We start from the raw sequence: 24,764 nt of genomic DNA, 5'->3' as shown, positions 1-24,764 counted from the left end.
CCGCAGAAACAACAGGTTGTCTTCGTACCTCCATTCTTTCATTCCTGCTGTTATATTTTCCAAAGTTTTTAAGAATGGTTTTAATACATGTTTTTTTTTCACCTGCAATTTTTGCCTGCAAATATCTCAGGACATTGCTTTCTCTTATTTTTCTTCCGTTATTTATTTAACTTTTGTGCCTAAATTCTCCATTTTCGGTAAATATTATCAGTAAAATGCCAGATATTCATCGCATTGAATGTGAATGAAACTGGATGCATTCCCAGAAGCTTAACCAGCCTAGCTTCATTTGATTAGTAAATGCTAGGCCTTTTTATGGCACTCCAGCCTTCCCAATCTTGCCTAAAGTTTTACAGAAAGCAGATGCATGCAGGCAGACCTGGCTGTTGTTCACTGGCCTATTTTTCAATATTATTCTTTCAGAAACAGCTTCTGTCAGGGGCTGAGCAGAGACAACAAGGTCGTATCAGGGAACTGGAACAATCTCTCCAGCAAGTTGAGGATGACCTTCGAAAGCAGCTGGTGGGTGCAAGTGCTCGGTGCAAGCTTATTGCTGTTTATGCGGTACTTGGTAGCATTGGAGATTGTGCGAGGTCCTTTTCAGCAACAACGCGTGCGATACTGTACCATTTTGTTCCAGTCCGAAGCAGAGGCTCGTGCCAAGCATTATGAAGAACAACTGCAGACTCTTCAAGAACAGCTTGCCAGGAGCACAAAAACAGTTACGTTTTTTTTTTTTTTTTTTTTTGCATTTCGCTAACAAACTACTGAACTAGCACTGAAGGGTGTGGACACTTTTGCAGTTATCTGGCTTGGGAAAACAGGCAATTCATTTAGGCAAAGCTTATAAATGCTAAAAAAAAAGAGCTTAAAAGCTTATAAATGGGGCTGCAGTGACAAAGATCAAAAGTGACAAAGTTTGCATTCAATGTCCAATTCAGCGGCTATTCTCTCTTATGTGAATGTCAATATTGCTCAAAACAGGCACCACCATAGAAATTTAGTTAACTAATGTCTGACCAGTTAAGTCAAACATTAGTTAAACGAAAAACACAGCTTCTTTAGCAGGACAAGGGAGACGAGGACAGGACAAAGCTACAACTTGCAACTAAATGGAATTGTACAACGAAAAAAACGTCCCATCATGAAGCAACAATATGCATGCACATACTTTGAAAAAATTGATAACACCCTTCTTTGGCGATCTAAAAACCGTAAAAGAAAGTAAAAAGAATAGTGACCACTCATGAAATGGGGTACAATTTCAAGTTCGTTTTAAAAACTTTTTTCTTTTTCTATAAGATTAACAGATGGCGTGCTAATGGACATGTCACTACTGCATTTCGCAATCTCATGTGCTTCCAAGATTTCCCGCACCAGTTGATCTTTACCGCTTCCCAAGGTCTTAGTGTGAAGGGAAAGCAGTTTTTGCAGTTGTTTCGTCAACAAACTGATGCTGCAAAAACTGCTTATTTTTACTTTTTCTTCTGTGGTTTTTAAATTGCCAATGAAGGATATTATCAATTTTTTGCTTAATGATGGGATGCTTTCTCGTCGTACGATTCCATTCAGTTGTAAGTTGTAGCTCTGTCCTGTCCTCATCTTCCTGGACCTGTAAAAAAAGCTATGTTTTTTCTTTTAATCACTGTAGGTGTGCCTAAACACATTGTACGAGCACCACTGATTTTTTGACTGCTTGTTTTGATGCCGATGTACACGGCTGCAGGAACACCGTGTGTGCCTGATTTAAACGATTACGGAAGAGATTTAGTAGTCGTCTGACAAGACTGCTGTTTTGTACTCTGGACACAATACTACGAATTCACTATGTGTTATTTTTGACAGGAGGCTTCTCATCTACATGACGGGCGGCAGTGCCAGGCATCCGGATGTGAAATATCAGGTTAGCTTTCCTTATTGCACAAACTCCACTGATTTTTGTTTTCATTTGGAAAGGCCATATTTTTGTGCAGCAAAAGTGGCGACATTGGAACTTCAGTATTTGTTTTTGACAGCCTCGAGTGATTTACATGAATGCAAGACATCTTGCTACTTGTACTGGCCTTGTCACCTGTTATGTGTTATTTAATTTTGCAAATGTAGCTGTACTTGTGAAGGCTGAAATGATTTTAAGTGCTCGCTCATAAATCTTATGGTACCAGCAGAGCCACAGGAAGGCTGAGAAGCAGTGTTAGAGCAACATTGTAACAAGATTATGAAAAACAAACGACAAGAAACAAAACAAAGGCTTCACAGTATTTTTTTCTTTTGTATTCTGTTTACAATGTCTGAGCCATTCAGCAGGCATGAAATTATCCTATACCTGTTCTTTAAAAATAATAGCAAATAACACTGTGACAGTATAGTGCCTAGAATATATCGGCTAGTGTGCCGAGGGCACGTGCTCATGCAGTCGCCGCAGTGATGTCTTCCCGCAGCCGCTGGGTGGCTGAGGTGCTACCACATTACGTTCATGGCCAACATCCGGCTAGTCAGGCCTTGGTAACTTTATGCGAGTTGCTCTTTCTGTAGCCTGTCTTTGTCCCCACTTTCAGAGCACTTTTGTCTGAAAATATTTCTTGGTGCTAGACAAACCTACGACCGGGCACTGTCCATTGAAAGTCCCCAACATATTTTTGCAGCTTACGGCGAACGACATCCAAGAGAGCAAAGAATGCTAAAAAGCGCGTTGTGAGCGCACGAGGCAGAGAATAAAAACCGCAGCCAGTCGGGTTTTAAGCAATTGCTCGTGAATGATAATTAATTGGTGTGTGATAGGCGATGACGAGTTAATGAAATCATTGTAATTATTTCATTAATTGGTGAAAAAGGAAATTAAAAAATTTGAAAAAAGGCATTCAAAGATGTGCATCAAAGTGCTCAGACTGAAAATTCAATTCTTGATGATGCTAATTAAAAATTCAGAGTGTAACTAAGCAATCAATTAATTTGAAATCCTTGAAAAAAGATAAAATGCGTTGGTGTAAAACTGCAGTGTTTGCTGATGCTTAGTATCGGTGTTTAACAAAAAAGTTAAAAAATTAAAAAGAATAAAAAGTGAAGAAACGTAGTCCACGTGTGTGAAACGGTATCGCATCGTACCCTTAACCACATTGCTTAATTCTTTTCCCTCGCTCTTGCATCCCTGCATGAGTGATTTCTGCTGAATGGGCCCGTGAGTCCGTAACAATATATAGCGGTCCACAAACCATAGAAAAGTTTAACATGTGCTGCCAGCTAGATGCAAAAGAAGGTTCATTCGAACGTTGTGAGGGCGGTGTGACCCAGAGTTCGACGTAGAGACGATGTCGTATCACTAGAAGTCTTCTACACTCGAATTAGAATGGTCAGCGACGAGAGGTAAGGGGTGCTCATACGTGAAGTGATTCCCCTATGGCATAAATAAGCTCAAGCCATAGAGTAAACTACTATGTGCAAAAGCCATGTCTTTACTATCAAGCCGAACCTAAGCGTAGCCACGCAGATTGCTCTTGCATAACTCCAGGCTTGACCACAAGCTATTGTTCATTGTTCAGCTTTATTGTTCACTGTGCTCAATTTTTAAATGAGTGAAGCAGAAAAACCAATTTGAATGCCCAGTGTCCAGCGCCCCAACTTGCAAACTTAAAGCAATATCTGTGATCGCAAGTTATTTTATTTGAGCAATCTTATCCGATCCAGAGTCGTTGCTGCTACATGGTAACATTCAATTGCGATTTTACACGCTCCGCATCCAATCGACTGCTATTTGCGCTCCTGCTATTGGGATTGAAGTTCAAGTTTGTGATGACACTGCAGTCAGAAATTTAGTTATAGAATAGCAGTTTGCAAACAAGCTACTTATTTGTTTTTATCTGCTAGTGGTGACAAATATTAGTCTAATGAGCAGTGGATTTGTTTAGTCCCTGGGCTGTGTGATATTAAAGATCGTTTAGGTTTGGCTTGTGTGCTGGGCTTTGAGACACGGCGTAGTGGAGGGCTCCAGAAATTTCAACCACCGTAGGTTCTTAACTTGCGCCAACAGCGCACAGCACATGGGCGCCTTGGTTTTTGCCTCCCTCTAAAAATAGCCACGGCAGCCAGGATTCGATCCCGCATCCTTGGGCACTAAAGTCAAGTGCCCTAACCACTGCACCACCACGGCAAGGCTGATATTAGAGAAGTATCTGTGATAGCTAATTAACCTTTCAACTTAAGCAGTAAATTTTTTCTGCAACCTTGTTTTGTTTGCTATCACAATTCTCAACATAGCACTGAAACGTAGTGACAGTTAAACAGTAATAGGCCTGACAACAAGAGTAATGCCAGATGTGTAGTGATTGTTGTAACGTTATATGCGAACTGTAAAATGCTTCTGCCGTTTACTCCATTCTCTTGTGCTGTGCTATACCTGCCTCATTCAGTCAGAATCAACTAGAAGTCTGTGCCATCTGCAGTGTTAGCAACCTAAAACAAGCAGCTTTCGCAAGCTAATACAGTAGCACCATCAAGTGCTTGTCCATGAACATGATTAGGGAAGAAGCTAACAGAATAGTAAAGATGCTTTCTCAACTGCTTTAACAACATTTAGTACAGAAAACGTTTGGACAATTGGCATCTAAAGTTTAATAAGTTTGGTTTGTGCCTGAAGAAACAAAATTATATAATAATTCCTTCTATATGCACCAGATTGTGTTATCAGTATCAGCTCTGTGATGGTTGGTTGGTTGGTTCACAGGAAGGGAAAGGCGCAGTATCTGTCACACTTGCTCTGTGGACACCTGAACCGCACCGTAAGGGAAGGGAGGAAGGTGGGAGTGAAAGTGGAAAGAGAGAAAGGGGAGCCATAGTGGAGGGCTACGGAGTAATTTTGACCACCTGGAGATCTTTAACGTGCGCTGACATCGCACAGTACACGGACACCACTTCGTTTCGCCTCCATCGAAACGCAGCCGCCGCGGTCGGGTTCGAACCCGGGAACTCTGGCACAGTAGTCGGTCGTCTTACCACTGCGCCACCCCGGCGGGGCTCAGCTCTGTGAAAGTTGCCTGTTTTGGGTCATCGATTCTGTTCAAGATGATTTCTAATTTATTCTGATCAAATACAGCATCCAAATGTAGCATAAAAAAAAAATAGGTGGCTGTATATCATTTGTGTGCCAGGTTTAAGCGCAAATATGAGATCGACTGAGAGACGCTTTTTTACTGTTCGCATTTAGCATTGCAACAGTCAGTATACTTGAGCTCTGTTAGAAGCTGTGCAGTGCACCAAGCTATGCAGCAAATGGTAGTAACGGCAAGTGGTTGCAGTTAAATTCATTTTCAGCTTAGCAGCAAGGAGGAAATCCATTACTTAGCATACTGTACAGCCCTGTTCCTCCTCCACTCCTGAAGGGAACCATTTCTAATTGCTGCCCATAGTTTGCTTTTACCATTGCGTGTTTGCATCCAGGGTGGCCATTAGAGACATTTGACTTGCAGTATGTGCAAGGAGGAACATTTGTGGCTGTATTTTCTAAACAGGTCAGGATGAGGAGGCAGCACCACCTACACCTGCACAGAACAGTGGGTGGGACGATGCATGGCCAGATGAGGTGAGTGGATAGCAAGCTTGTAGTGGGTGAATGCTTTGAGACAGCTGGCTGGGCATAGCACCATGGCATGAAGGATGATAGTCCTTGAATCACAAGGGCAAAAGGCGACATTTGTATAGGAACAGATGTAACACCAGCTTTGTACTGTACAAAATGGTACTCTTCCAGCCCTGGTAGTGTTATTTTGTGATGTCAGCTACAAATTCAGCCTCTAGTATCGTGGACCAAAAATGGTGAGCTGCAAGCATCTGGGTTTGAGGGAGGAAGAACACTGGCATCACTACGTGCAGCCCTAGAGGAGGCCTACCTTTTTGCATGCTGCTGAGAGTGCAGCCGTTGTACACTTGCATTGCTGGGCGAGTCCTTTATTCCAAGGATGTTGTGGATGAGTGTACGATTCTTCCAGTGGTGCCCTGTCAGGTGGCAAAGTTGCATAAGGTCTGCAGGACGTCGATGGGAATTAGGCAAGGCTGGACAATTACTTTTGCCCTCTTCTAATTCACACTGCTTAGCAACATAAACTTGCATCTTGTAAGTTGTATGGAGATCGATGAAGCTCATATCTCTCTAGTTTGGTAAAGCTTTCATTCCACAAATTATACTGGCATTCGGGGCATTGTGTTGTGGGGGACTGTCCCTGAATGCGGTCTTCTCTGTGGCTGCAGGAGGAATGGGGTCCTCGCGAGTGCCCGGCTGATGAAAGAATAGAGGCGCTCCAGATGACCCTCGGTCGGTACAGGTAAGCAGTGTGCTCTTTTTAGAACACCCTGAAACAATGAATGGAAGACAGGTATGTGAAGAGATGCGCGTGAAATATTCTATGTAGCACGTGATGACATTACAGCATGCCACCAGAATGAGCCAACTGATACATATTCACATGCATCGCTAGTACGCACTATTATTCCTTGTTTCTCTGTAAGCCGCCGTTTCTATCTTTCTCTCTGCAGTGCGGCTCACTTGGTATGCACCAAAAGTTCTTTAAGATCGGAAATTGAGTGCAAGTCCTCTTTTGCACAGTCAGGTCACATGCTGGTGTTCAATAGCTGTTAGTAACCTGAACCTTAACTAAGCTTATAAGGAAAGTAACATTTTCATTGCTGTACGTTTAGTGTTACTCTGCACCCCTGCAGGAGTACAGCTCTTCAAGGGGATGTACAATGGTGGTCAGAGGAAACAGACAAAAAAAAAAAAAAAAGAGTGGGGTGCTTGAAATTCACCATTATGTGGAACTTCTTTGCAGGGACGAAATCAATGACTTGCGCAGCATTTTGCGTGCTCAGCAGAACAACAATGCTACCGATCATGCTGGCAAGAACCCCGTGCAGCTCCCAGAGCCCACAGAGTATGAGGTATGTCCCACTATATTGATGATGAACATCCTGCCTCGCTTACTAGAGGAAGACAGCTTCACCTCACCGAAACCTTTTACGTTTCAGTACTTGCGAAATATCCTTTTTGAGTACATGATGGGGAAAGAGACAGTGGTGAGTATGCAGCACCCTCTCCTCTGCTTGTCATGTTGCGAGTACTGTATAGCTGAAACATCCCATTTGCAGGACACTGCGAGAAAAAATGCATTTAAAGAAAAAAAAAATTTGTTTTCATTCTTGTCAAGAAAAAAAAGTGCCTGGCTTTAGCAAAAGTATGCACACATATATATGCATGCCTCGCATTTTTCCCATGTGTGGTGCTCTTGCAGACGCTGTCCAAAGTCATTGCTGCTGTGCTAAAGTTTAGCGATGAGCAAAAGAACCAAATATTGCAAAGAGAAGAAGCCAGGCAGCCACAGGTGAGGACATAAGTTTTCATGTCACGCAGTGGATTAGCAGAAACTGGACTTTCGGAAACCGGATGGGCACAGTCCTCATGTGCTTCCTTCACTTGGCATCTTTTCTTTGGCGTTTTTGCTTCTGCAATCAGGATGGACTAGCATGCCCAGTCAGACTTATTTAATCTGGTTTGTGCAATTTAAAGTAAAGAAGTGTGAATTAAAATGCAAGTGACAAACCTGGCACACAAACTTAGCTTTCATTTTTCTTTCAAGTTTTAGAATGAGCCAAATGCACTTTTTTTTGTGTGCTTTAGCTGTAGGATAGTAGTAGTGGTAGTAGTAATAGTAGTAGTAATTACTATGGGTTATCTCTGTTATGGGAAAACACTTAGCCATTCCTCACAAACTTTATTTAGCAGAGAACAGCTAGCCAAGAGCAAGAAATGCATTTGAGAACCCATATAGGAATTGCTTCTCAATGCATCTGAAACAACAGGTTGTAGCACCTGTGTTTTTGACTGATCTGGGCCACTGCTATATTGTGGTGGAATGCAGACTGCATAGAAGCCATCTGTTTGATTTGTGTGGACTGCTGACAACTATAGTCTATTGAAGAGGAAAATGTAGTCATTATTATAGGAAGAGTAAAAAGAAAAATTGAAAGTTCTCTGTCACATCCTGCAGAAGTGGTGCACTGCAACAGCTGTGCAGTGCTTCGTGCTAGGTGCCTTGTTTCTAGGATGATACCGAGCAAGATAATGTGCCTTCAGCTTGCCAAATCAGCTTTGCCAATTTTCACAAGTTTCTGTGAATTAATGTTCCCGTCAGCTTTATCGCACAGCTGAATTTTGTGAAAAGGTTTGGATAGGCTAGGGTTTCAACCAGACTACTCTGGCCACTATAGTGACCTGCATATTGTATAGACTGGCACTATGCAACCATGTGACAGCGTTGCAAATCATATGGTGCGCACACAAACTATAAATATAGTGGCAGTCATATTTTAACTAAATTCCAGAACATATATTTACAGGCAGAACACTCATCATAACTACATGGCATTGGCTTCCACTGACATAATGGTAAGGGTGTATGCTAAATAGGCAACATTATTCATGACTACTTTGGTAATAAGTGAATGAACGGTCGAGGAAAACATGATGAATTGGTGATTTAATGGTGCAATATAAAATGCCGTCATTGGTAAAAAGGTGTATTTTTACTGAAGTTTGAAAGGGCTAATGACTGATGTATAGCAAAAACTGAATGGGACCCGGGACTGAACTTCGGGCGAGCCGGGGTAAAATACGAACGCAGGAGGAGGTAGAAGATTTAACATATATGTATGCCTGTGAGCAAAAGTAGAGACATCACGCAACATGCTTTGATTGCCTTTTTTCTGTATAAAAAGATGTGCCAGACAAAACTGCTTGGGCAAGATAGCAAGTATATTTAGGAGGGTACCTAATGCATGTTTTAGAATAAATAACCGCTTCACTGTCAGAAAAAGCTGGCGGGCAGTTTTCTCGAAGCGCATGGTGTCTCCACTTTTGCTCACGACTGTACGTACTGGGAATGAAGGGAAAAAAATTAAGATATCCAGTTTATTAGGAAGAAGTTCCAACTTGTATCAAAGGCTTTTGCAGACTATAAATGCAGCATCAACGTGGCCACCTATATAGAGAGAACTGCTGTTGTCTAATAAATTGTCAGTTAATTTTGTTATATTACTGAAACCACAGCAAAAATGCTGGGAAACTTGACATTTTTGGTAGTTTTTAGAAGTTCCATTAATGCCCACTACTTCTTCGTCCGTAACAATATATTAAAAGGAAATTTGCTCCAATAGTTTACACTAATACGCTGTCAAGGAGGTTGGTTTTTAGGCGGATAATATGGCGTTACCAGATTTGAACTTTAGCATGTTTCCGCAAAGAAAGCAGCGTGGTGGTTGTTTAAGGGATTCCTGAAGATAGTTGTTATGTGCTTGCTGGACCAGAGAGTAAAAACTGGGAATTACAAAGAAAGGTTGTCATTGGGACTACATGATTTCTTGGTGTATAATTTTAGTATCATGGTTAGTCACACCCTTGGTGGATAGTGATGCACTGCCAATTGAGGAATGTAATTCAGAAGCGAAAGCAGGATAGTTGAATTGTCTGTCGTGAAAATTGAATGGAAATAAATATGACGAGCAGAAGCAGCCATTATTGGTTTAGAAATTACAACATCATTTATTGTCAAAGTGTCTGAAGTTGATCCAGAGGATTAGGATAAGACTTCCAGAATTTACAGGTCTTAGATTTGATTAATTTGGGCAAAGTAACCTTGTACCAAAAAGCTTTTGCAGCATTCTTTTTCGACACAAAGATCCTTTTTGACACCAGTAATACATATAGCAACATGCTGTGATAAATGCAACAAGGTCCTATTCATCCAGGGAACGTTAATTTTTGTTTTATTTGTTTTAAAGGGATGAGACGATCGATTCACATTCTGACAAGGTTTTATAGCTTTGGAAGTACTGAAATCACCAGTGGAACCTATCTGCTCAAACTCGTCAAATGGATTGCATTGAGTGTGGATTGCATTGAGTGTCAGTTATGGCTAGATTGTCTGCGCCACTAAAATCGGGAAATGTGCAGTAGATAACGCGACAATTAGAAAAGAACTGTGTCGAGCTGAAACTAACACCCAACTTTCTGATTGGGCATCTCAAGAACCCCACATTGATAATGCATTTAAGGTCTGATAAGAAAGACAAAGCCTAGAGCAACCGTCTATCAAGTGCATTTCCAAATTATTTCACCCTTTCAGACAAGCATTACGTTCAACCATCGAGAAAAGGCTGCAAAATTTTCATATATTACAAAAAAAAAAAAAAAAAAACAATGTAAGAAATAAGAAACTGAGGAATCACTTCGCATGCATATTGTGACTCGACACTCAATGCATCAGAAATCATCTAAACACCAAAAAATATATGAATTTTGCAGACCACATTATTATTGATGCTGCGTCTGTTATACCAGAAGAAAGGGGATTATTGCGAGCGAAATTCCAAGACGCAATTATTGGCTGCAGACATTCATAGGAACTTTCTGCAGCACACACAAGACATAGATGTTCAACCTGCGTTCACATAAAAGGTATTTTAGAAAAATTGCAATCACAATACCGAACTAAATTATCTACTCATCTTTGATGTACAATCAGTTTCAGTGTCTTATGAGACGTCTCCATTTATTATCGACATAATAAGCAGGTCAGTAGGTGAATTTTGAGCCTTGCTACGATTCCTTTCACAGTTTTCGATGACTACTAGATCAAATTTACATTTTAATATCTGAAAGGGTTGAATGGGCTATCAAGAAAGCATAGCAGATAAAGCTGCATTTTGGTGAACTTGAAGCACAATGTGCACAAGTGTGCATGTACAGTCTTTGTCAAAAATATACAGCCCAAGAGTTTTTCTTTTCAGCCCCGTAACAGGGCTTGTAACGCAACTCTAGCGTTCGAAATATATGTTCATTAATATATGTACACAATCATAGTGTGTGCTGCAAAGGGCTAAGCCAGAAGTTACAAGGTTTAACAGCTCCCTTCCAACAGGCGCTTTATGTCCGCTCACTGTATTCTTACCGGACGCGTTAAAACTACCCATATGAATAACTTAGATGCGAAGTGCCGAGTATTCATATAGGAAATTTGCCGAGTAGCTCAAATGACAAACTGCAGAGAATGATTGACGACCTAGACAGGCAAAGCAGAAAAATGGGCCTCACAATTACTATGCAGAAGACAAGTAATGTTCAACAGCCTTGGAAAGGAGTGGCAGTTTAGGAAAGGTTGCGAGGAGCTGGAAGTGGCAAGAGAGTGCATCTACTTAGGACAGGTAAAACCGCAGATCTGGACCATGAAAGGTAAATATAACTCGAAAAATCAGATTTGGCTGGAGCACATTCGGCAAGTACTATTGGAGAAGGAATGGCACCAGCATTCCTCAAAAGGAAAATGCATAACAGCTGTATCCTACTGGTACTCACCTATAGGGCAGAAATGTGAAGGCTAACGAAGAGTTCACCTTGAATTGACGACCGCTTAGAGAGCTACGGAACGAAAAATGATAGGTCTAACATAAAGGAACAGGAAGTGTGTAGTGGGTAAGGGAACAAACTCTGGTTAATGACGAGCTTATAGAAATCAAGAAATGGGTATGGGCAGGTCATATAATGCAACAACAACAAACACGGTGGTCTCTAAGGGTGGCAGAGTGCGCTTCAAGGAAAAGAAAGTATAGCAAGGAGCAAGCAGAAAGTTAGTGGATGAATAAGATTAGGAAGTTTGCGGGGATCAAATGGATGCATCTGGCACAGAACTGGTATGATTGGAGGGATATGGTAGAGGACTTTACCATGCAGTGGGTGCAGTCAGGCTGATGATAAATACTGAAATCATGTAATAGCCTACTCAATATCAAGGCAGTTGTGAGAGGCATGTGGATTGATAGCCCACACCTCAACCAATCATGAGTTAAGAAGAAAGTGATTCACTTCCATTCCAGTGACACTAAATGTGAACAGAACCAAACTTTACGTAAATATATATTCGGGTTACAACTGAATAGCCACTTACATATAGGCCAGACCATGAAGGGCAAATCAAAAGCCGCCATCGAAAGCGCTATAGCACCTTTTATAGGTGCCGCAGCAAAACGACTCTGGACTGCCAAAGGAGGCAGCCACGGATGTACATAGTGCTTGCACTTTTACATTTCTTAAAAGTTTTCACAACTGGCTGCTCATAAAATCGTCGGAACTTATATTTTAGCCTTGCGGCGAGACTCTCCTGCACATCTCATGATGGCAGCACAACATCAACAAGTAGAGCAAATAGTTTGGCTAAGCGCGGTACCTTTGTGTGGAAAAATACTGAGACTCTGACTCTTCTGATTTGATTTGTATTCCCATTAATATACCATGCACTAGTAAAACCATTGCAGTACACTATATTTTACCTTTGCATAGTGTCTGCAAAATCTTTTGCCACCCACACGTCACAAACAGGCGGCATGCCGCAAGTGCAGTTTACACCTTGCATTTGCACTCATTCCCAGAAGAAAGAATTTGCATCAGATCATTTGAGCTTGAGTTATGAGGAAGTGCCTGTTTTTTTTTCTTCCTTCTTTTTTAACCGTTGGCGGCATGGCATCCCGGTTCTGGTATTAACCACCCAGTCACGCGGAATTTTGCGACTGGTTGGTGTTGCTATCATTTTAAGGCGAAAGCCTTTCTAGGCTCATGACCGAAATCTTGTGCATGAGAGTGGGCCGCGGGATCTATGCACCGATGTATCACTTACTAATAACAAATATGCGAGGAGGGAAATTGGGAATGAAAACGATTGATGGTGATTGGCAATGAATAAAAGCTATGATAGATATTGATAGAGGTAATGAGTAATGATAATGACTAATAAAATGATCATAAAATGACTACGGAATGACCCATATGTCAAATGACGACTTGTAATGACTGCAACTGATTGGAAACGTGTAAACATGCTTAGGTATGAGTAGTAGAGACTACATTGACTAGGCACGACTATGGAACGACCAGTATGTCAAATGACGACTTGTAATGGCCACGACTGGAAGTGAGGGAAAGAGGCAAACGATGAGAGGCAGATGATAGGAGAGAAAGGGTAGGCTTTTCTCATTCTCCTCTTGAGAGACAGATATCTAAGAGACCCTTTCATATTTTTTGCAGACACCACACAAAGGTAAAATATATTGCATACTGCAAAAGTTTTGTTAGTACGTAGCATATTATTGTGCGTACAAATCAAATAGGAAAGCTCGCAGCCGTCAGTCTCTGACCATCTCCGTCTGCATTAGTCCTGTAAAATGAGAAAAATAGTTCAGTAGAGCTTGCTTACGTGCTTTTCTATGGGTCGTGCTTCCGACTCGTACCATCATACGTTTCACAAAGTTATAAATTCGTCGCCGATGGAGAACTTTTCACCATCTGCTGCAGCATTCGCTAGCGCCTACTTCGTGAACACGGCGTTTTTCTATACATCCATATGAATCTCCCCGCAGACCTTCCATACTAGCATTGAAGGGAATGAGAGTATTTAATAAAGAGGAATTAAAATTCTGCAAAGAAAAGCTGGCATGCGTCATGGCTTAAACCATACCAATGCACTCCTCTTTTGCAGGTGAGATCATGAGGAAGAAAGAGCAGTACACACCGGTGATTGTGGCGCACCCAAGGTTGGCACAGGCTGTAATATAGACACCACCTTCTGTTTTCCAAAAGCACACTCATCAGAACTGGAAATGTGCTTCACAGAGGGCCTACGCAGAAACACCACCAGAGTGAGACATGGCACCTCTCCAAGCTCTTCACTGTGTGCCCCTTAGAGCAAGAGGCACTGCACGCCAGCAGTCCAGGTGTAGACAGGCGGCCATTTTTGCACAGTCCACTCTTGCCACTGAAACTAACGCTGCGAGACTCGAGGTGCATCTGCCGTGTGGCATGGCACTGGCATCCAGTGCCAGTTGTGTGGTGTGACACACAAGGAAGAGGTCCAAAGATGGTGATCTTGAATAAAGTTAGAGACTATGCACACGTTTCAGTCATAGCATGAAATTTAAAATTGTGTGAAAGTCATAAAAATGTTCATAAATCATATTGCTGTGCAGTCTGTGCATTGCCATTTGAAATGTTTGAAATGCGATGCATAGCTCTGGACTGTGTGTGGAATCACGGCAGCATTGTTGCCAATGCACAGTTCTGCACTGCCTCTCCTTTAAGCTCCGATCATCGGAAATGAGGCGAGCGGGCCATTTGACTCATATCGATTATATTTTTGCTACAAATTTGATGCTTAAGTCAACAAAGTAGTAGAATACAAACAATGTTGCACTCCAGCCAATTTATTGTTACAGTTGCACATGCATGGTATGAAATGTGAGATGATAATCTGCAGAGATATAAATGGTCTACAAATATTTGCATATGCACACTTCTATCGTTTGGCTGAGCAAGATAGGTTTGACAGTTAACTGCCAGCCAAACCAAGTTGAAGGAATCAAATTGCTGTTGGTCCAGCCACTTTGGGTCTTGCCATCAGGTACTTCTTTTTTTTTTTTTTTTTTGGGGGGGGGGGGGGGGGGGGCGGCTTTCAGCATTCATGTGTCCAAGCTAGATTCCCTATTTGCTTAAAGCGTGGGTATAATGCAGTCACCAACACGCGACACCTAGAACAGGCTATCTAGTTGCAGTGCTGTGCTACGTTGCTCCGGGGTCACATTGCCACAATCCTTAAGCTATTCTCTTTATTACCATTATTAAAGGGGACCGTTGCTAAGGGGGTCATAGGTCTTTACTTCAAATCTTCAGGGATCATGCATTTTGTGTGCAGGTTATAAATTTACCATCTAATTTCATGTAAAAATATTTCCTTGCGCACTTATGTAAAATATTAAGTTTTTATAATTAGCTCTCAAGAATGTTTGCTTTGGGGAATTTGCAAAAACTCAAACAATTGGCTTCCCTTGACATCAAGGAATTCAACAAGTAAAATTTTCATCCTGCCAATGTGTGTCTCAAACTTTATGCTATTGGAGCTGCGACTTAAAACAAATCCAAACATTTTTTGTTTCTCCATTTCCAAAGTGGCAACTCCAAAACCTTAACTCAACTTTATGATAGGCAGGGTTATTTTACTTTCACTGCTGCTACATTCCTTGATGTCAAGAAAGACCAGTGGCATGCATTTTAGCAAGTTCCTGGCAATAAAATAATTGAAAAGTTCATCACAAAACACTGTATTACATTTAATTAGATATCTGGAATCGGCTCACAAATACACACGTTCCCCGAAAATTTCAGAACGGTGACTCATAAACAGAAAATGTTCTGAAGGCCAGTGCCCCCCCTTTATGTGTGCAAGCTGGTGTAACCCTTACAAAAATGCAAGTCCATTTTATTCTGTGCAATAGCAGATTTTCATCTTGCTATGGAATAACTTGTTCATTTGAATAAACATGCTCCTTGTGTTGAATCGAAGACGTGCACATTAGAAGCACGCAACGAAGCCGCCACCCATACAAAGGAGTCTAATGTTGGTTTCACGCTTTTTATTCTCGTCCACCGTGCAAACAAGCTGGGTGGGGGCCTCCTTGGCAGCGAGTGGGCCTGCACTTGTCGTACAAGATCAGGATTCCATTGGGTTGCAAATGTACAAAATCATCCTATTCACAAAGCACTCTGCCTACACAGGCAGTCCAATAAATAGGGGGTGGGGGGCATCAGCATCCACCCAGAGCCTTCTGCAGGGCTTCCTTCTGTGGCAAGCTCAGCTGGGACACACACATGTTAAACATCTCAGCATTGCCCTGGATAGAGAAACAAAACAGAAGGCAGATAACATACATGTATCTAAAACATAACGGCCCTTATTTCTACCTCCACAAAGCTGCACTAAGATGCTCTCATAATGCAAAGTGAACCTGAGAGAGAGAGAGACAGACAGTCCAAACCAATTGTTGAAAAATGTGGTTTAGGTGCATGTTCTGTTAAAAAAAGCAAAAACTTAGCACCCTTCTTTCTTTATATCACAGAGATTTGGATGAAACCCACATGAAGTGTGCCAACCATTTTCTAAAGTGCAATCCAGCATGATTAGAAGGTTGTCGCATTCATTCGGTCGAAAATGGACAATTTCTTAAACGGAGAGGTCCTTAGTCCATAACAAAAATGATGGTGCAGGATAGAAGACTCTTCCGAAAAACCAAGCTCATGCATGATATGCTGCATTCTTGCAAAATAAACAGTCTCCAAGCAATTTAACCCAAGTAGGCTATCCCTAAAGTAATCATTCAAATTGCAGCTGAGTGCATGGCAATCATCCCCCCAAAAAACTGAAGGGCAATATTAAATGCAATATTGAATACCAAGAGATACACCAAATGCTAAATGACACTTATTTTTTGAAATAAGCCAGATTTAGAAACTGAAACTGAGCCACATCTTAATGTGCTGACAAGTAAATCCATACAAACAAAAGCTGTCCTAGAAAACATGTATGAAATCATATTTTATACACAAAATGACCTTATCTTGCTGCAGTGGTGGAAGCAGGCTCTACCTTTTTGGAGCAGGCAAATACAGCAAGAAGCCAAATATAAAGTTTATAATGCTAATAAGAACCAAATTATCTGCATAATTTCATAATTTTTCAGCGCATGGTAACATAAACATGTTCCCGCTTGTAAAGCATTTTATATAAGCTTGGATGCCACTACAGATTGTGGGGACAAGATGTTTTCTTTTCATTTCCAGTCTAGATTTTGGCTCATTTAAAAAACATCTCCAGACAGAAAATTGGTGCACAGACATATAACTGAAATATGCAGCAGAGTAGTGCCCACTACTAAAGAGAAAGGTACAGCAGCATTTCTACCCCGATACCACAATGCAAACAAAATTTCTAAACTGACATCAACAAAAGCAACTGCAAATGCTGTCTACACACTTACCTTCAATGTGTTTAGAAGAGCCACCATCCGTACACCAACGGGCGAGCTGGGCTCCAATGCCTCTCGAGCAAATGCTTCAGCCATCACCATCACCACACGGGGCAGGTTGGCATTGTCAGCACCCAACAAAGCCGGGTGGTTCCTGCACAAAGGGGCCTTGCTTTAGGAAACAGCCAATGAAGAAATAATTTTACGTGCAAACTTCTACAGTCAAATTACCAGTTGAGAACAAAGCAGCAAATGCCCCTTGCAGCAGACCCTCCATACTCAATGGTATCAACCAAATGTCATCACACTACAGTAACCACCCTGCCTATGCTTTCTGTCGTAGCCACCAAACTCTGTACAATGATGCAACCATGACCGCCTGGCATATCTGCCAACTTGTACTATTTCTGAATTCGTAAATGCCTCGTGGTCACTGAGGTGCTGAGCCAATCTAGTTCTATTGTTTCCATAGCAGTTGCAATGAGGGTACATACGCTCACAGGAAAAAAAAAAAAAAAAAAAAAAAAAAAAAAAAAAAAAAAAAAAAAAAAGCCCATTTATTTGTTTCTTAATTTTTTATTCTATATTCATGGTCATTTTTTCTATACTTGTACTTGAACATATTCAGTTATATTCATAAATAATTCTTAGTTTGTTTCTTTTCTTACAATTTCCCACAGAGTAATGCTACCTTCCCAAATAATTTTATCGCTGCTAGATTCAAAATTGTGAAAAATTGTGGTGGTATAATTTGAATCGTTTAGCGACCTCAAGCCTAGGTGCAAACACAAGTGGGCCAAATCAAGTGGCACACGCCATCAAAGAGCTAGCATGCAGCAGCAGTTGCCCACTGTGGCAGCTTCTTTGCAGTGCTTTGCACAAAGGTGTGAAGCATAAAGAAAGAAGCATATTTCATACACACGAGCCGTTTCTAAGTGGAAGTTCTTCAAAGTATGTTAGAGCAAAGAGGCAAAGCACCTCAGGACTACACAAACGCACTTACATACATGTTGACCAAGTTTCAAAAATGCAGAGGAAAAATTCTCCGACAGTTGTTGGCACGGCAGCTCCCCTTAGAGCATTGTGCAAGAAAGCAAACCATCTGTAAATTAGGATGAGATGCCACTTAATTTTGCTAATGGTGTAAGCTGGAAGGACGCATCACAAAGTTTCTTCCTCATCAAGAGCAACACGAATGAGGATTGAATTCGATAGGCACTAGAAATAGAACTGCTCAGGCCTTGTGACAAGGAATGCTTTTGCTGAAGAGAAGATGCACTACTCTCATGCAGCGCTTCCACATACTTTACTGAGTACCCAACTCACGTGCGTATTGGTTCTATTGCGGCAGCTCATCCATGCGCTGGCGCGAAAGTAATATATAGCGCCTCGCCTTGCGGCGTGGCCGCGCGCTCCGCACAAAAAAAGAAAAAAATCTGCATGAATAACATACTTGCTGTGTGCCAGCTTAAAATGAAAATGAACTGCAGAATATATTGTGCCATTTTCCCTGACTCGGTGAAATTTTTGATGGTTTCCCTGACATTTTATTTCCCTGACTTTTCCCGGTGCATGAAGTTTTCCTGACAATTCCCAGTTTTCCCAGTAGCTAGACACCCTGCTGGATATCGGAGGCATAAGACATGGTTACTGCAGACGGGATTTATCAGATCTAAAAAGAAGTTTGAATGCCCCGGATGTGACTTAAGACCACCTGGAGTGGGACGACGAAGATGAATGTGGAGCAGAGACTGGCGCTTTTAGCGTCGACACAGACTCGTATCAAGGTCCTAATCAAGAGTATAACTGTATAGTCTGCTGTGAACATCATACCACGAAACACAGGGACAATTTGTGCTTTTGGCGACCCTGTACTTTTGTAACAATGATAAGTTGTGCTTGAAAGTAATGTTTTGGTTGCATTTACAATAACTGGCCTAAGAATCCAGATTCACACCCATTATAACTTACATTTAGCGCTTCAAAACATCTGCTCGAGAATTTTCTACTCAAAATTATCGCACCCCCAAACTTAAAGGTCCCCAGAAAGGGGTCACCAAGAAGGGTAAACAACGCCATAACACTCATAGTTATTGAACCACCCATCATTCTCCCGCAAAAATTTTCAATCTAGCTTCTGCAACACCAGAGATATCGGCGATTAAAAATGACCCTTCCAATTTTCCCTCTCAACTCGTACGCCGAAGGGAGCCATAAAAAAAAAAACAAAGAATACAAGCAAGTTCAAAGCTCCGCCCACACATACGTCACTTCGACGAACTTCCGGTTGCCACGCGCTCGCTCGCTGGCGTACCAGGCGTACTCCGCCAACCCGTCCTCGCTTGCACACGCCTGAGGAGTTCGCCAGTTCGCGCAGCGACGGTTAGTCTAACCGCGAACCCGTGGTTATCCTATGTTACACGGCGGACCAAACCATGGTTGCACCACCAACCGCGGTTACCGCAAACCGAGCTTGACGACCTCGGTTTGCGTCGTTAACCGAGGTTATGACGGCGTCTGTTGACGGAAGCTACTCGTCGGCGCCCGAGTGCGCGAAACGTACGAGCGGGTCTGCTTCACCAAGTTATTCGTTTGCCCACTGTATCACGTTTAAAGATCGATGTATAGATTATGGTGCCGCCCGACCTCTTCGATTACGGCCGACAGCGCAGCGACTGCGTACTGAAGCCTTGCCGTGCCTACAGTATCGTTTGAACGGCTTGTTGCTGAGCAGAACGCCAAAAAATATGCGGCCTTAGCTATGACAGTACACGAGTTTGCAACGCTTGCAGCACGGGATGCAGCGAGCAGGCTGAGGTACGTTACACAATTACCGCGGGGGTGGAACGTGCGAGCACGGCGAACGCCGGCGCCGTGCGTGACCGTCCCTAGTCGTCGCTAGGCCTATTGTTTCGCTTCGAAGCCGCGGCGGTCGACGCTTTGGAACATGATCAACGCTATCGTAAATCGTCTACTTACGAAACTGCCTTATAGTGATTCCTATCCTGCCATAGTAAAATAATTATAGGATTAACTCTGCCGACGCATTAATCGCAGAGCTAGTACGAGCAGATCGGATCAGCCGAAATGCACCAGCGGCAGCTGGCTTGAGCAGAAACTAGCTTGTATCACGGCTATCGCTCTTACCAGCAATTTGCTGCTGGTCAGCGATCCTCACGAGGGCTTCATACTTGATATTCGGCTCAATATTCCAGACGCCAACAAATTTTAGCACGCTTTATTTTGGACATCGGTGCTAACGATCCACCGTGTGGTTCGCGAACGGTATGCGGGAGGAGGGGCCACAGCGGCGATGTTTACGGCGGTCAAGGAGGTGCTGCCATCGTGCGGTGCTTGACCGTGCTGTTGACGCCTCGTCGGACGACACTCCGATACTCCTGAAACCACGTTATATAAATAAGATATTTGTAAATGCAGCTTCGTTCTGCCGATCCCTGCGTCGCTTCGGTTGTTGCACTTAATGGGCAATGGCCACCTAACCGATAAGGGCGGCGAGCTGTAACAGCCCGCACAGAGTTCGAGCAGCGTACGAGCAGACGACTTTCGCAGCTACCGGAAGTGTGTTCGTGACGTCATGGTTGCAGTGACCGCAGCGAATGGCAGCTTCTAGCAAGCCTTGCCAGTCAACCGACCCGTGACGTCACGGGATTAGGAAATAGTTCCATGCGACACCGCCAAGCGACATTTCCTCTGCCCGCGAATTTCAAAAAACGCTGTTTTTAAAAATTAATAATAAATCGCTGGCTTTGTTCCAAGGAGTTATACTTTGCATTAATGCTCAAAAGGATGTGTTCTACACACTGAACACGTTTATCAGTGGTTTCTTGGGGGCCGTTTCCGTGGACCTTTAAGCATAGATTTTCCACGAAAAAAAAAAGTGCAAGCATTATGCGAGTATATATGGTATGTGTGCTAGGATTACGCTTGGCAACCTTTTTATGGGTGACATCTTAAGAGGGCATACATACACTTCCAGGAGGGAACAGAGCAGTCCGTATACGTGTGGGTTTTCCTCATCATCCTCCCAGACAGGCAGCCATGAAAACCAACGTGGGATCAGCTCATCCGCGCTCACAGCCTGAATACGGAACATCAGCACTTTGCTGACAGCTGAGATGGCATTTTCAGTGGCAAAGACACGTTCGGGGGCTCTCGAGTCGGGGGCCTCAATCATGGCCACCAGCATGGGCACAGCCTGGGTGCACGCTGCAGTGAAGCCATCGCCTCCAAACTGGGCCAGCACACCAACACCATAACTGGCTGCTTGCCGAACTTCAGGGCTGGAGCTGGCTAGCAGCGCCAGCAGCCTCTCCAGGAAGTAGCCCTGGTAACGTTCACATGCCTGCAACAACATAGCAGTCAAGTATGATTACCTGCCCCACAAATAATCAGAAGAGGGAAGCCTTGCCTTACCAGCAATTTATTAAAACATAATACAGGCAAAGAGAGAGAGTTTCTGCCTCTTATCACTCTCCTTGAGCACACAATTTAGGTGATGCACCGAATGCTGACATTGCTACGTGTGAAAATAAATGCATCAGCGAGTGATGACCGTGGACGCTCGGAAACGTGGAAAACACAGAAAGGTCCACGGATCACTTGCCGCTCATTATTTCTCTATTAAACCTTAAAATAAAGGGTTCGCCAAACCAAGAAAGCCGCTCATACGCTCTGCACTATACTCCATTTCATACATCAAGTGCAACACTGCCAAAGCTACAGCTCTTGTTTGCGCTCTCTGCATCCGCGATGAAAAATAGTGCCTGCTCTTGGCGAGAGGAAATAATAGTTATTTTGTCTGCAAGCTTAATACAGCTTACATTTGCCATCAACTTCATAAATAGCACCTTTTTTGGGAAGAAAGGATCGGATTCGGTGAATTTTCATGTTAGTTATTTCCAGGGTTCATACAGGTGGCAAAGAAAAAAATTCAAGGATATTCAAGGAATTTCAAGCCCCCATAGGAGGATTTTCAAGGCCCCCTTCGAGGGCTTAATTTTTTTTTCCATGTCAAAGATCTTCAAACAGTGCTCTCAAAACGTCTGAAATATTTATTCCACAAAGAAAAAAAACATCACTACGCAGATTTGCTTCTATTGCACAGAAAAAAAATTAAATATAGCTTCATAAAATATCAGTGAAAGTTTGGTCATATCCCGCAGAAAAGTAAAAAATTAGTTTTATAAAATTGTTGGTTATTTCCTATACCCTCACAAAATATTGTCCACTGCTTCAACTGCACAAAACAAAAAAATCCTTAGGAAGCAGCTCGACAAGCTCGTGCGACAAGTGACAAGCTCGTGCGCTTTGCAAGCATCGTTTAGGCTGGGCGACTGCGAGGAACACGCGCTAGTAGACTGCTCTACCGCGACCGGCGTCGGGTACCTTTTCAACGCGCTCCCTTGCGCTACCTTCATTGCGCCAATATGCTTGCCGCTTTTCATGTGACTTTTTAAAGCGGATTCACCCATGGCAGTCACATCCACAGTTTTACCGCAAAGCTTGCACTTAGCCCGATGCGGACTCGTTGTATCAGGCGCAATCCACTGCTTTATTCGTAATGGTGGAGCCACGTAGCCTGAAACTTGCTCTTTCCGGGCATTGTGTCACATATGAAAATATCACGTGCGCTGACAGGCAGAAGCCACGCTCATTCCAAAAATGCAAGCACTAGGGCAACGCCAGCGTAGACACGGCCGCACGGCTCGGTAAACCTATCTAAAAACGTTGGGCTCGGTGAGTGATGGCGATGCGATAGCGATGGAACGACGCAGCCGCGCGCCCACTGCAGTGTTGCCAGCCGCCTAACGAGAATGCGCTAAATAGGCTAAAAATCGATACGTTTCCTTCCCCGCAGTTATTTCAGAACTCAGCCAAGAATAAAAGTTTAGCAACAAAAACGTTTTCATGACGAAAAACACCAGTTCAAATTTAGTATTCAAGGAATTCAAGAATCTTCAAGGACCAGTCATAAATTCAAGGTTTTTAAGGGCCTTGAAAACAGACTTCCGTAATTCAATGGTATTCAAGGTTTTCAAGCACCTGAGCGCACCCTGTATGTCGTTTTTGTTCGTGTCGCGTTTTCACTGCCACGCAACCTTGCTAGCTGTGCCACTAGATGGCGCTGGCTGTGCCCTCCGCGCTGCGCATCTCTCTTTGAGAAAATGGTTCTTCGGTACGCATGTTTTCTAGAAGATCCGCACTGTGAAGATGTCTAGGCATGCGAAGCAAGTTATTGCAAACGTGTATGCTCGAAATAGAGCCTGTTTTCGCAAGAACCACTCGGCCACAAAACGAGCGCGTAGTGATACGCCTCCTTTTTGATCTCTTGCCAACTATTTGCGTAGCTTTCGCTGTGTTGCACTTGATGTATGAAACTGAGTATAGGCAGTCCCACAACCACAATCCTCCAACAAGGCGCCGTTTACTTGTTTCCATTATCCTCCAGTAGATGGCAGCACTTTTGCATAAGGTCTATTATAGGTGGGCCCTAGGGACATTAAGGGACCTAGCTCCTGGCGCAAGCAGAATGTGGCAAAAGCTCAGGGCATCCCAGAAAGCATCCCAGAAACCTGCCTCCCCAAGCATGCGAGGCCCTGCTTCCGGTCTATCAGCGGCTGTCTGACAAGAAGCTGCTTGAGTGATGCCTGCGTGGCAAAACTCGAAACAGCAATCGGACATTCATTGATATGGGCGCTGGCTCCTAAAGTGTCCCATGCCTCGTTGTTTTCGGTGGAGGATGCTGTATCCCAAGCCATAATGAGACTTAATGCAGGTAGTGCAAAAACATTTACAGCCATACTCAGTGAGCCGAGTTTGAACCCAGGCATGGAAAGCAAAAAGCGCATCATGAATAAGGACTTGCGCAGAAGCAGGGAATCTGCACGCAAGCATGCAAAATCCGCGAACATTCAAGCCCTATGTAAGTACCATGTCAGTGGTAAAACTCAGTCGAGATTATATGCCTGGTGCCTACTAGCCATTTCTGAAGTGAACTGTGTAAATACTTTACCTCATTAATTTTTTTTTTGTCATTTTCTCAAAACAGTGTTTTGCATTGGTGCTAAACCTTGCTCAAGGCATATCTTGGTACATAGAGCACACAGAGCTACACTTTTTGCAATGCGCAGTTGAAAGCATGATGCATCCAATGCTGGAAGTAGATTTCTTGTTTTCATCTTTATTCTTTTTTGCTGCTCTGGTTTTTCTTCTTTAGTTGACCTACTCTGAGGACTAAGTTCAGCAGGCTGCTAAATCTATATTAGCTCAATTTGAAAACTACTTCCAGTGTTGCATTCCTCACATTGTAGTATATACCCATGCATTAAAAACAAATTTTTGATGAGTAATTATTTTTCTATTGCTTGAGCAGACAATGACATGAAATTTATTAATATCTCTGGAATCAATTGGCCTACAAGCAAAGTAATTGTATACTTGAAATCAGCAAGAAAAACGGATTAAGCCTGTACAGTTTCATTGAAACTGCTCAGTAAATAAGCAAAATGGTTCTAAGACCCATGTCCCCCCTTAAGAAAATGCTTAAAACAAATAATCTGTCTCACTCGCCAAAAGCAGTGATTTCTCTGTCAAGCATTCTTTGGATTCAGTTGCGCTGTGCCATTAAAATCCAACATCATCATGGCCATCCATTTCTCTGTCAAGTGGACAATCTAACCCTTGTCCAGATCGTCCTTGAGTGCTCCATGTATACATTTCGGCACTTGTTTTGGTAGCCAGATCATTCAAAAATAGAAATCTTCACAAGCTCCACACAAAAAGGTATACCTTTCACAACATATGCAAAAATGTCTGCTGCAAGAGAGAAACATTAGTCTCGGGATAGCAACATAAAACAGCGC

General features: G+C 42.8%; 2 protein-coding genes across 6 annotated transcripts in view; one reads left to right on the top strand and one right to left on the bottom strand.

Moving 5' to 3' along the window:
• The window catches only part of LOC146197877 (uncharacterized), a 42,958-nt gene extending 28,984 nt beyond the window's left edge, over nucleotides 1-13,974 (top strand). For 2 of the 5 annotated variants that reach the window (XM_084593145.1, XM_084593147.1), the window contains 10 exons: nucleotides 424-522; nucleotides 641-721; nucleotides 1,846-1,903; nucleotides 5,502-5,572; nucleotides 6,238-6,311; nucleotides 6,816-6,924; nucleotides 7,012-7,059; nucleotides 7,275-7,364; nucleotides 8,380-8,428; nucleotides 13,566-13,974. In XM_084593145.1, coding sequence (XP_084449271.1) covers nucleotides 424-522; nucleotides 641-721; nucleotides 1,846-1,903; nucleotides 5,502-5,572; nucleotides 6,238-6,311; nucleotides 6,816-6,924; nucleotides 7,012-7,059; nucleotides 7,275-7,364; nucleotides 8,380-8,397 — 648 coding nt within the window. In that variant the 3' untranslated portion in view covers nucleotides 8,398-8,428; nucleotides 13,566-13,974. The remainder of the gene's footprint in view (nucleotides 1-423; nucleotides 523-640; nucleotides 722-1,845; nucleotides 1,904-5,501; nucleotides 5,573-6,237; nucleotides 6,312-6,815; nucleotides 6,925-7,011; nucleotides 7,060-7,274; nucleotides 7,365-8,379; nucleotides 8,429-13,565) is intronic. The other 3 variants (XM_084593148.1, XM_084593149.1, XM_084593146.1) reach the window with 3 other exon arrangements.
• Nucleotides 13,975-15,477: 1,503 nt separating this feature from the next.
• Karybeta3 (karyopherin beta 3) overlaps nucleotides 15,478-24,764 on the bottom strand; it is a 91,816-nt gene continuing 82,529 nt past the window's right edge. The window contains exons 18-20 of the mRNA XM_084593150.1: nucleotides 20,871-21,244; nucleotides 16,894-17,035; nucleotides 15,478-15,750 (exon numbers count right to left, since the gene is read on the bottom strand). Of these exons, the coding sequence (XP_084449276.1) occupies nucleotides 15,664-15,750; nucleotides 16,894-17,035; nucleotides 20,871-21,244 (603 nt within the window). The 3' untranslated portion in view covers nucleotides 15,478-15,663. The remainder of the gene's footprint in view (nucleotides 15,751-16,893; nucleotides 17,036-20,870; nucleotides 21,245-24,764) is intronic.

This window comes from Amblyomma maculatum, chromosome 2 (assembly GCF_055883805.1).
Source record: "Amblyomma maculatum isolate TAMU_Amacu chromosome 2, ASM5588380v1, whole genome shotgun sequence".
Lineage (NCBI taxonomy): Eukaryota > Metazoa > Arthropoda > Arachnida > Ixodida > Ixodidae > Amblyomma > Amblyomma maculatum.
Note: the sequence above shows the minus strand (reverse complement) of the source record. Positions and strands in the feature narration are given on the sequence as shown.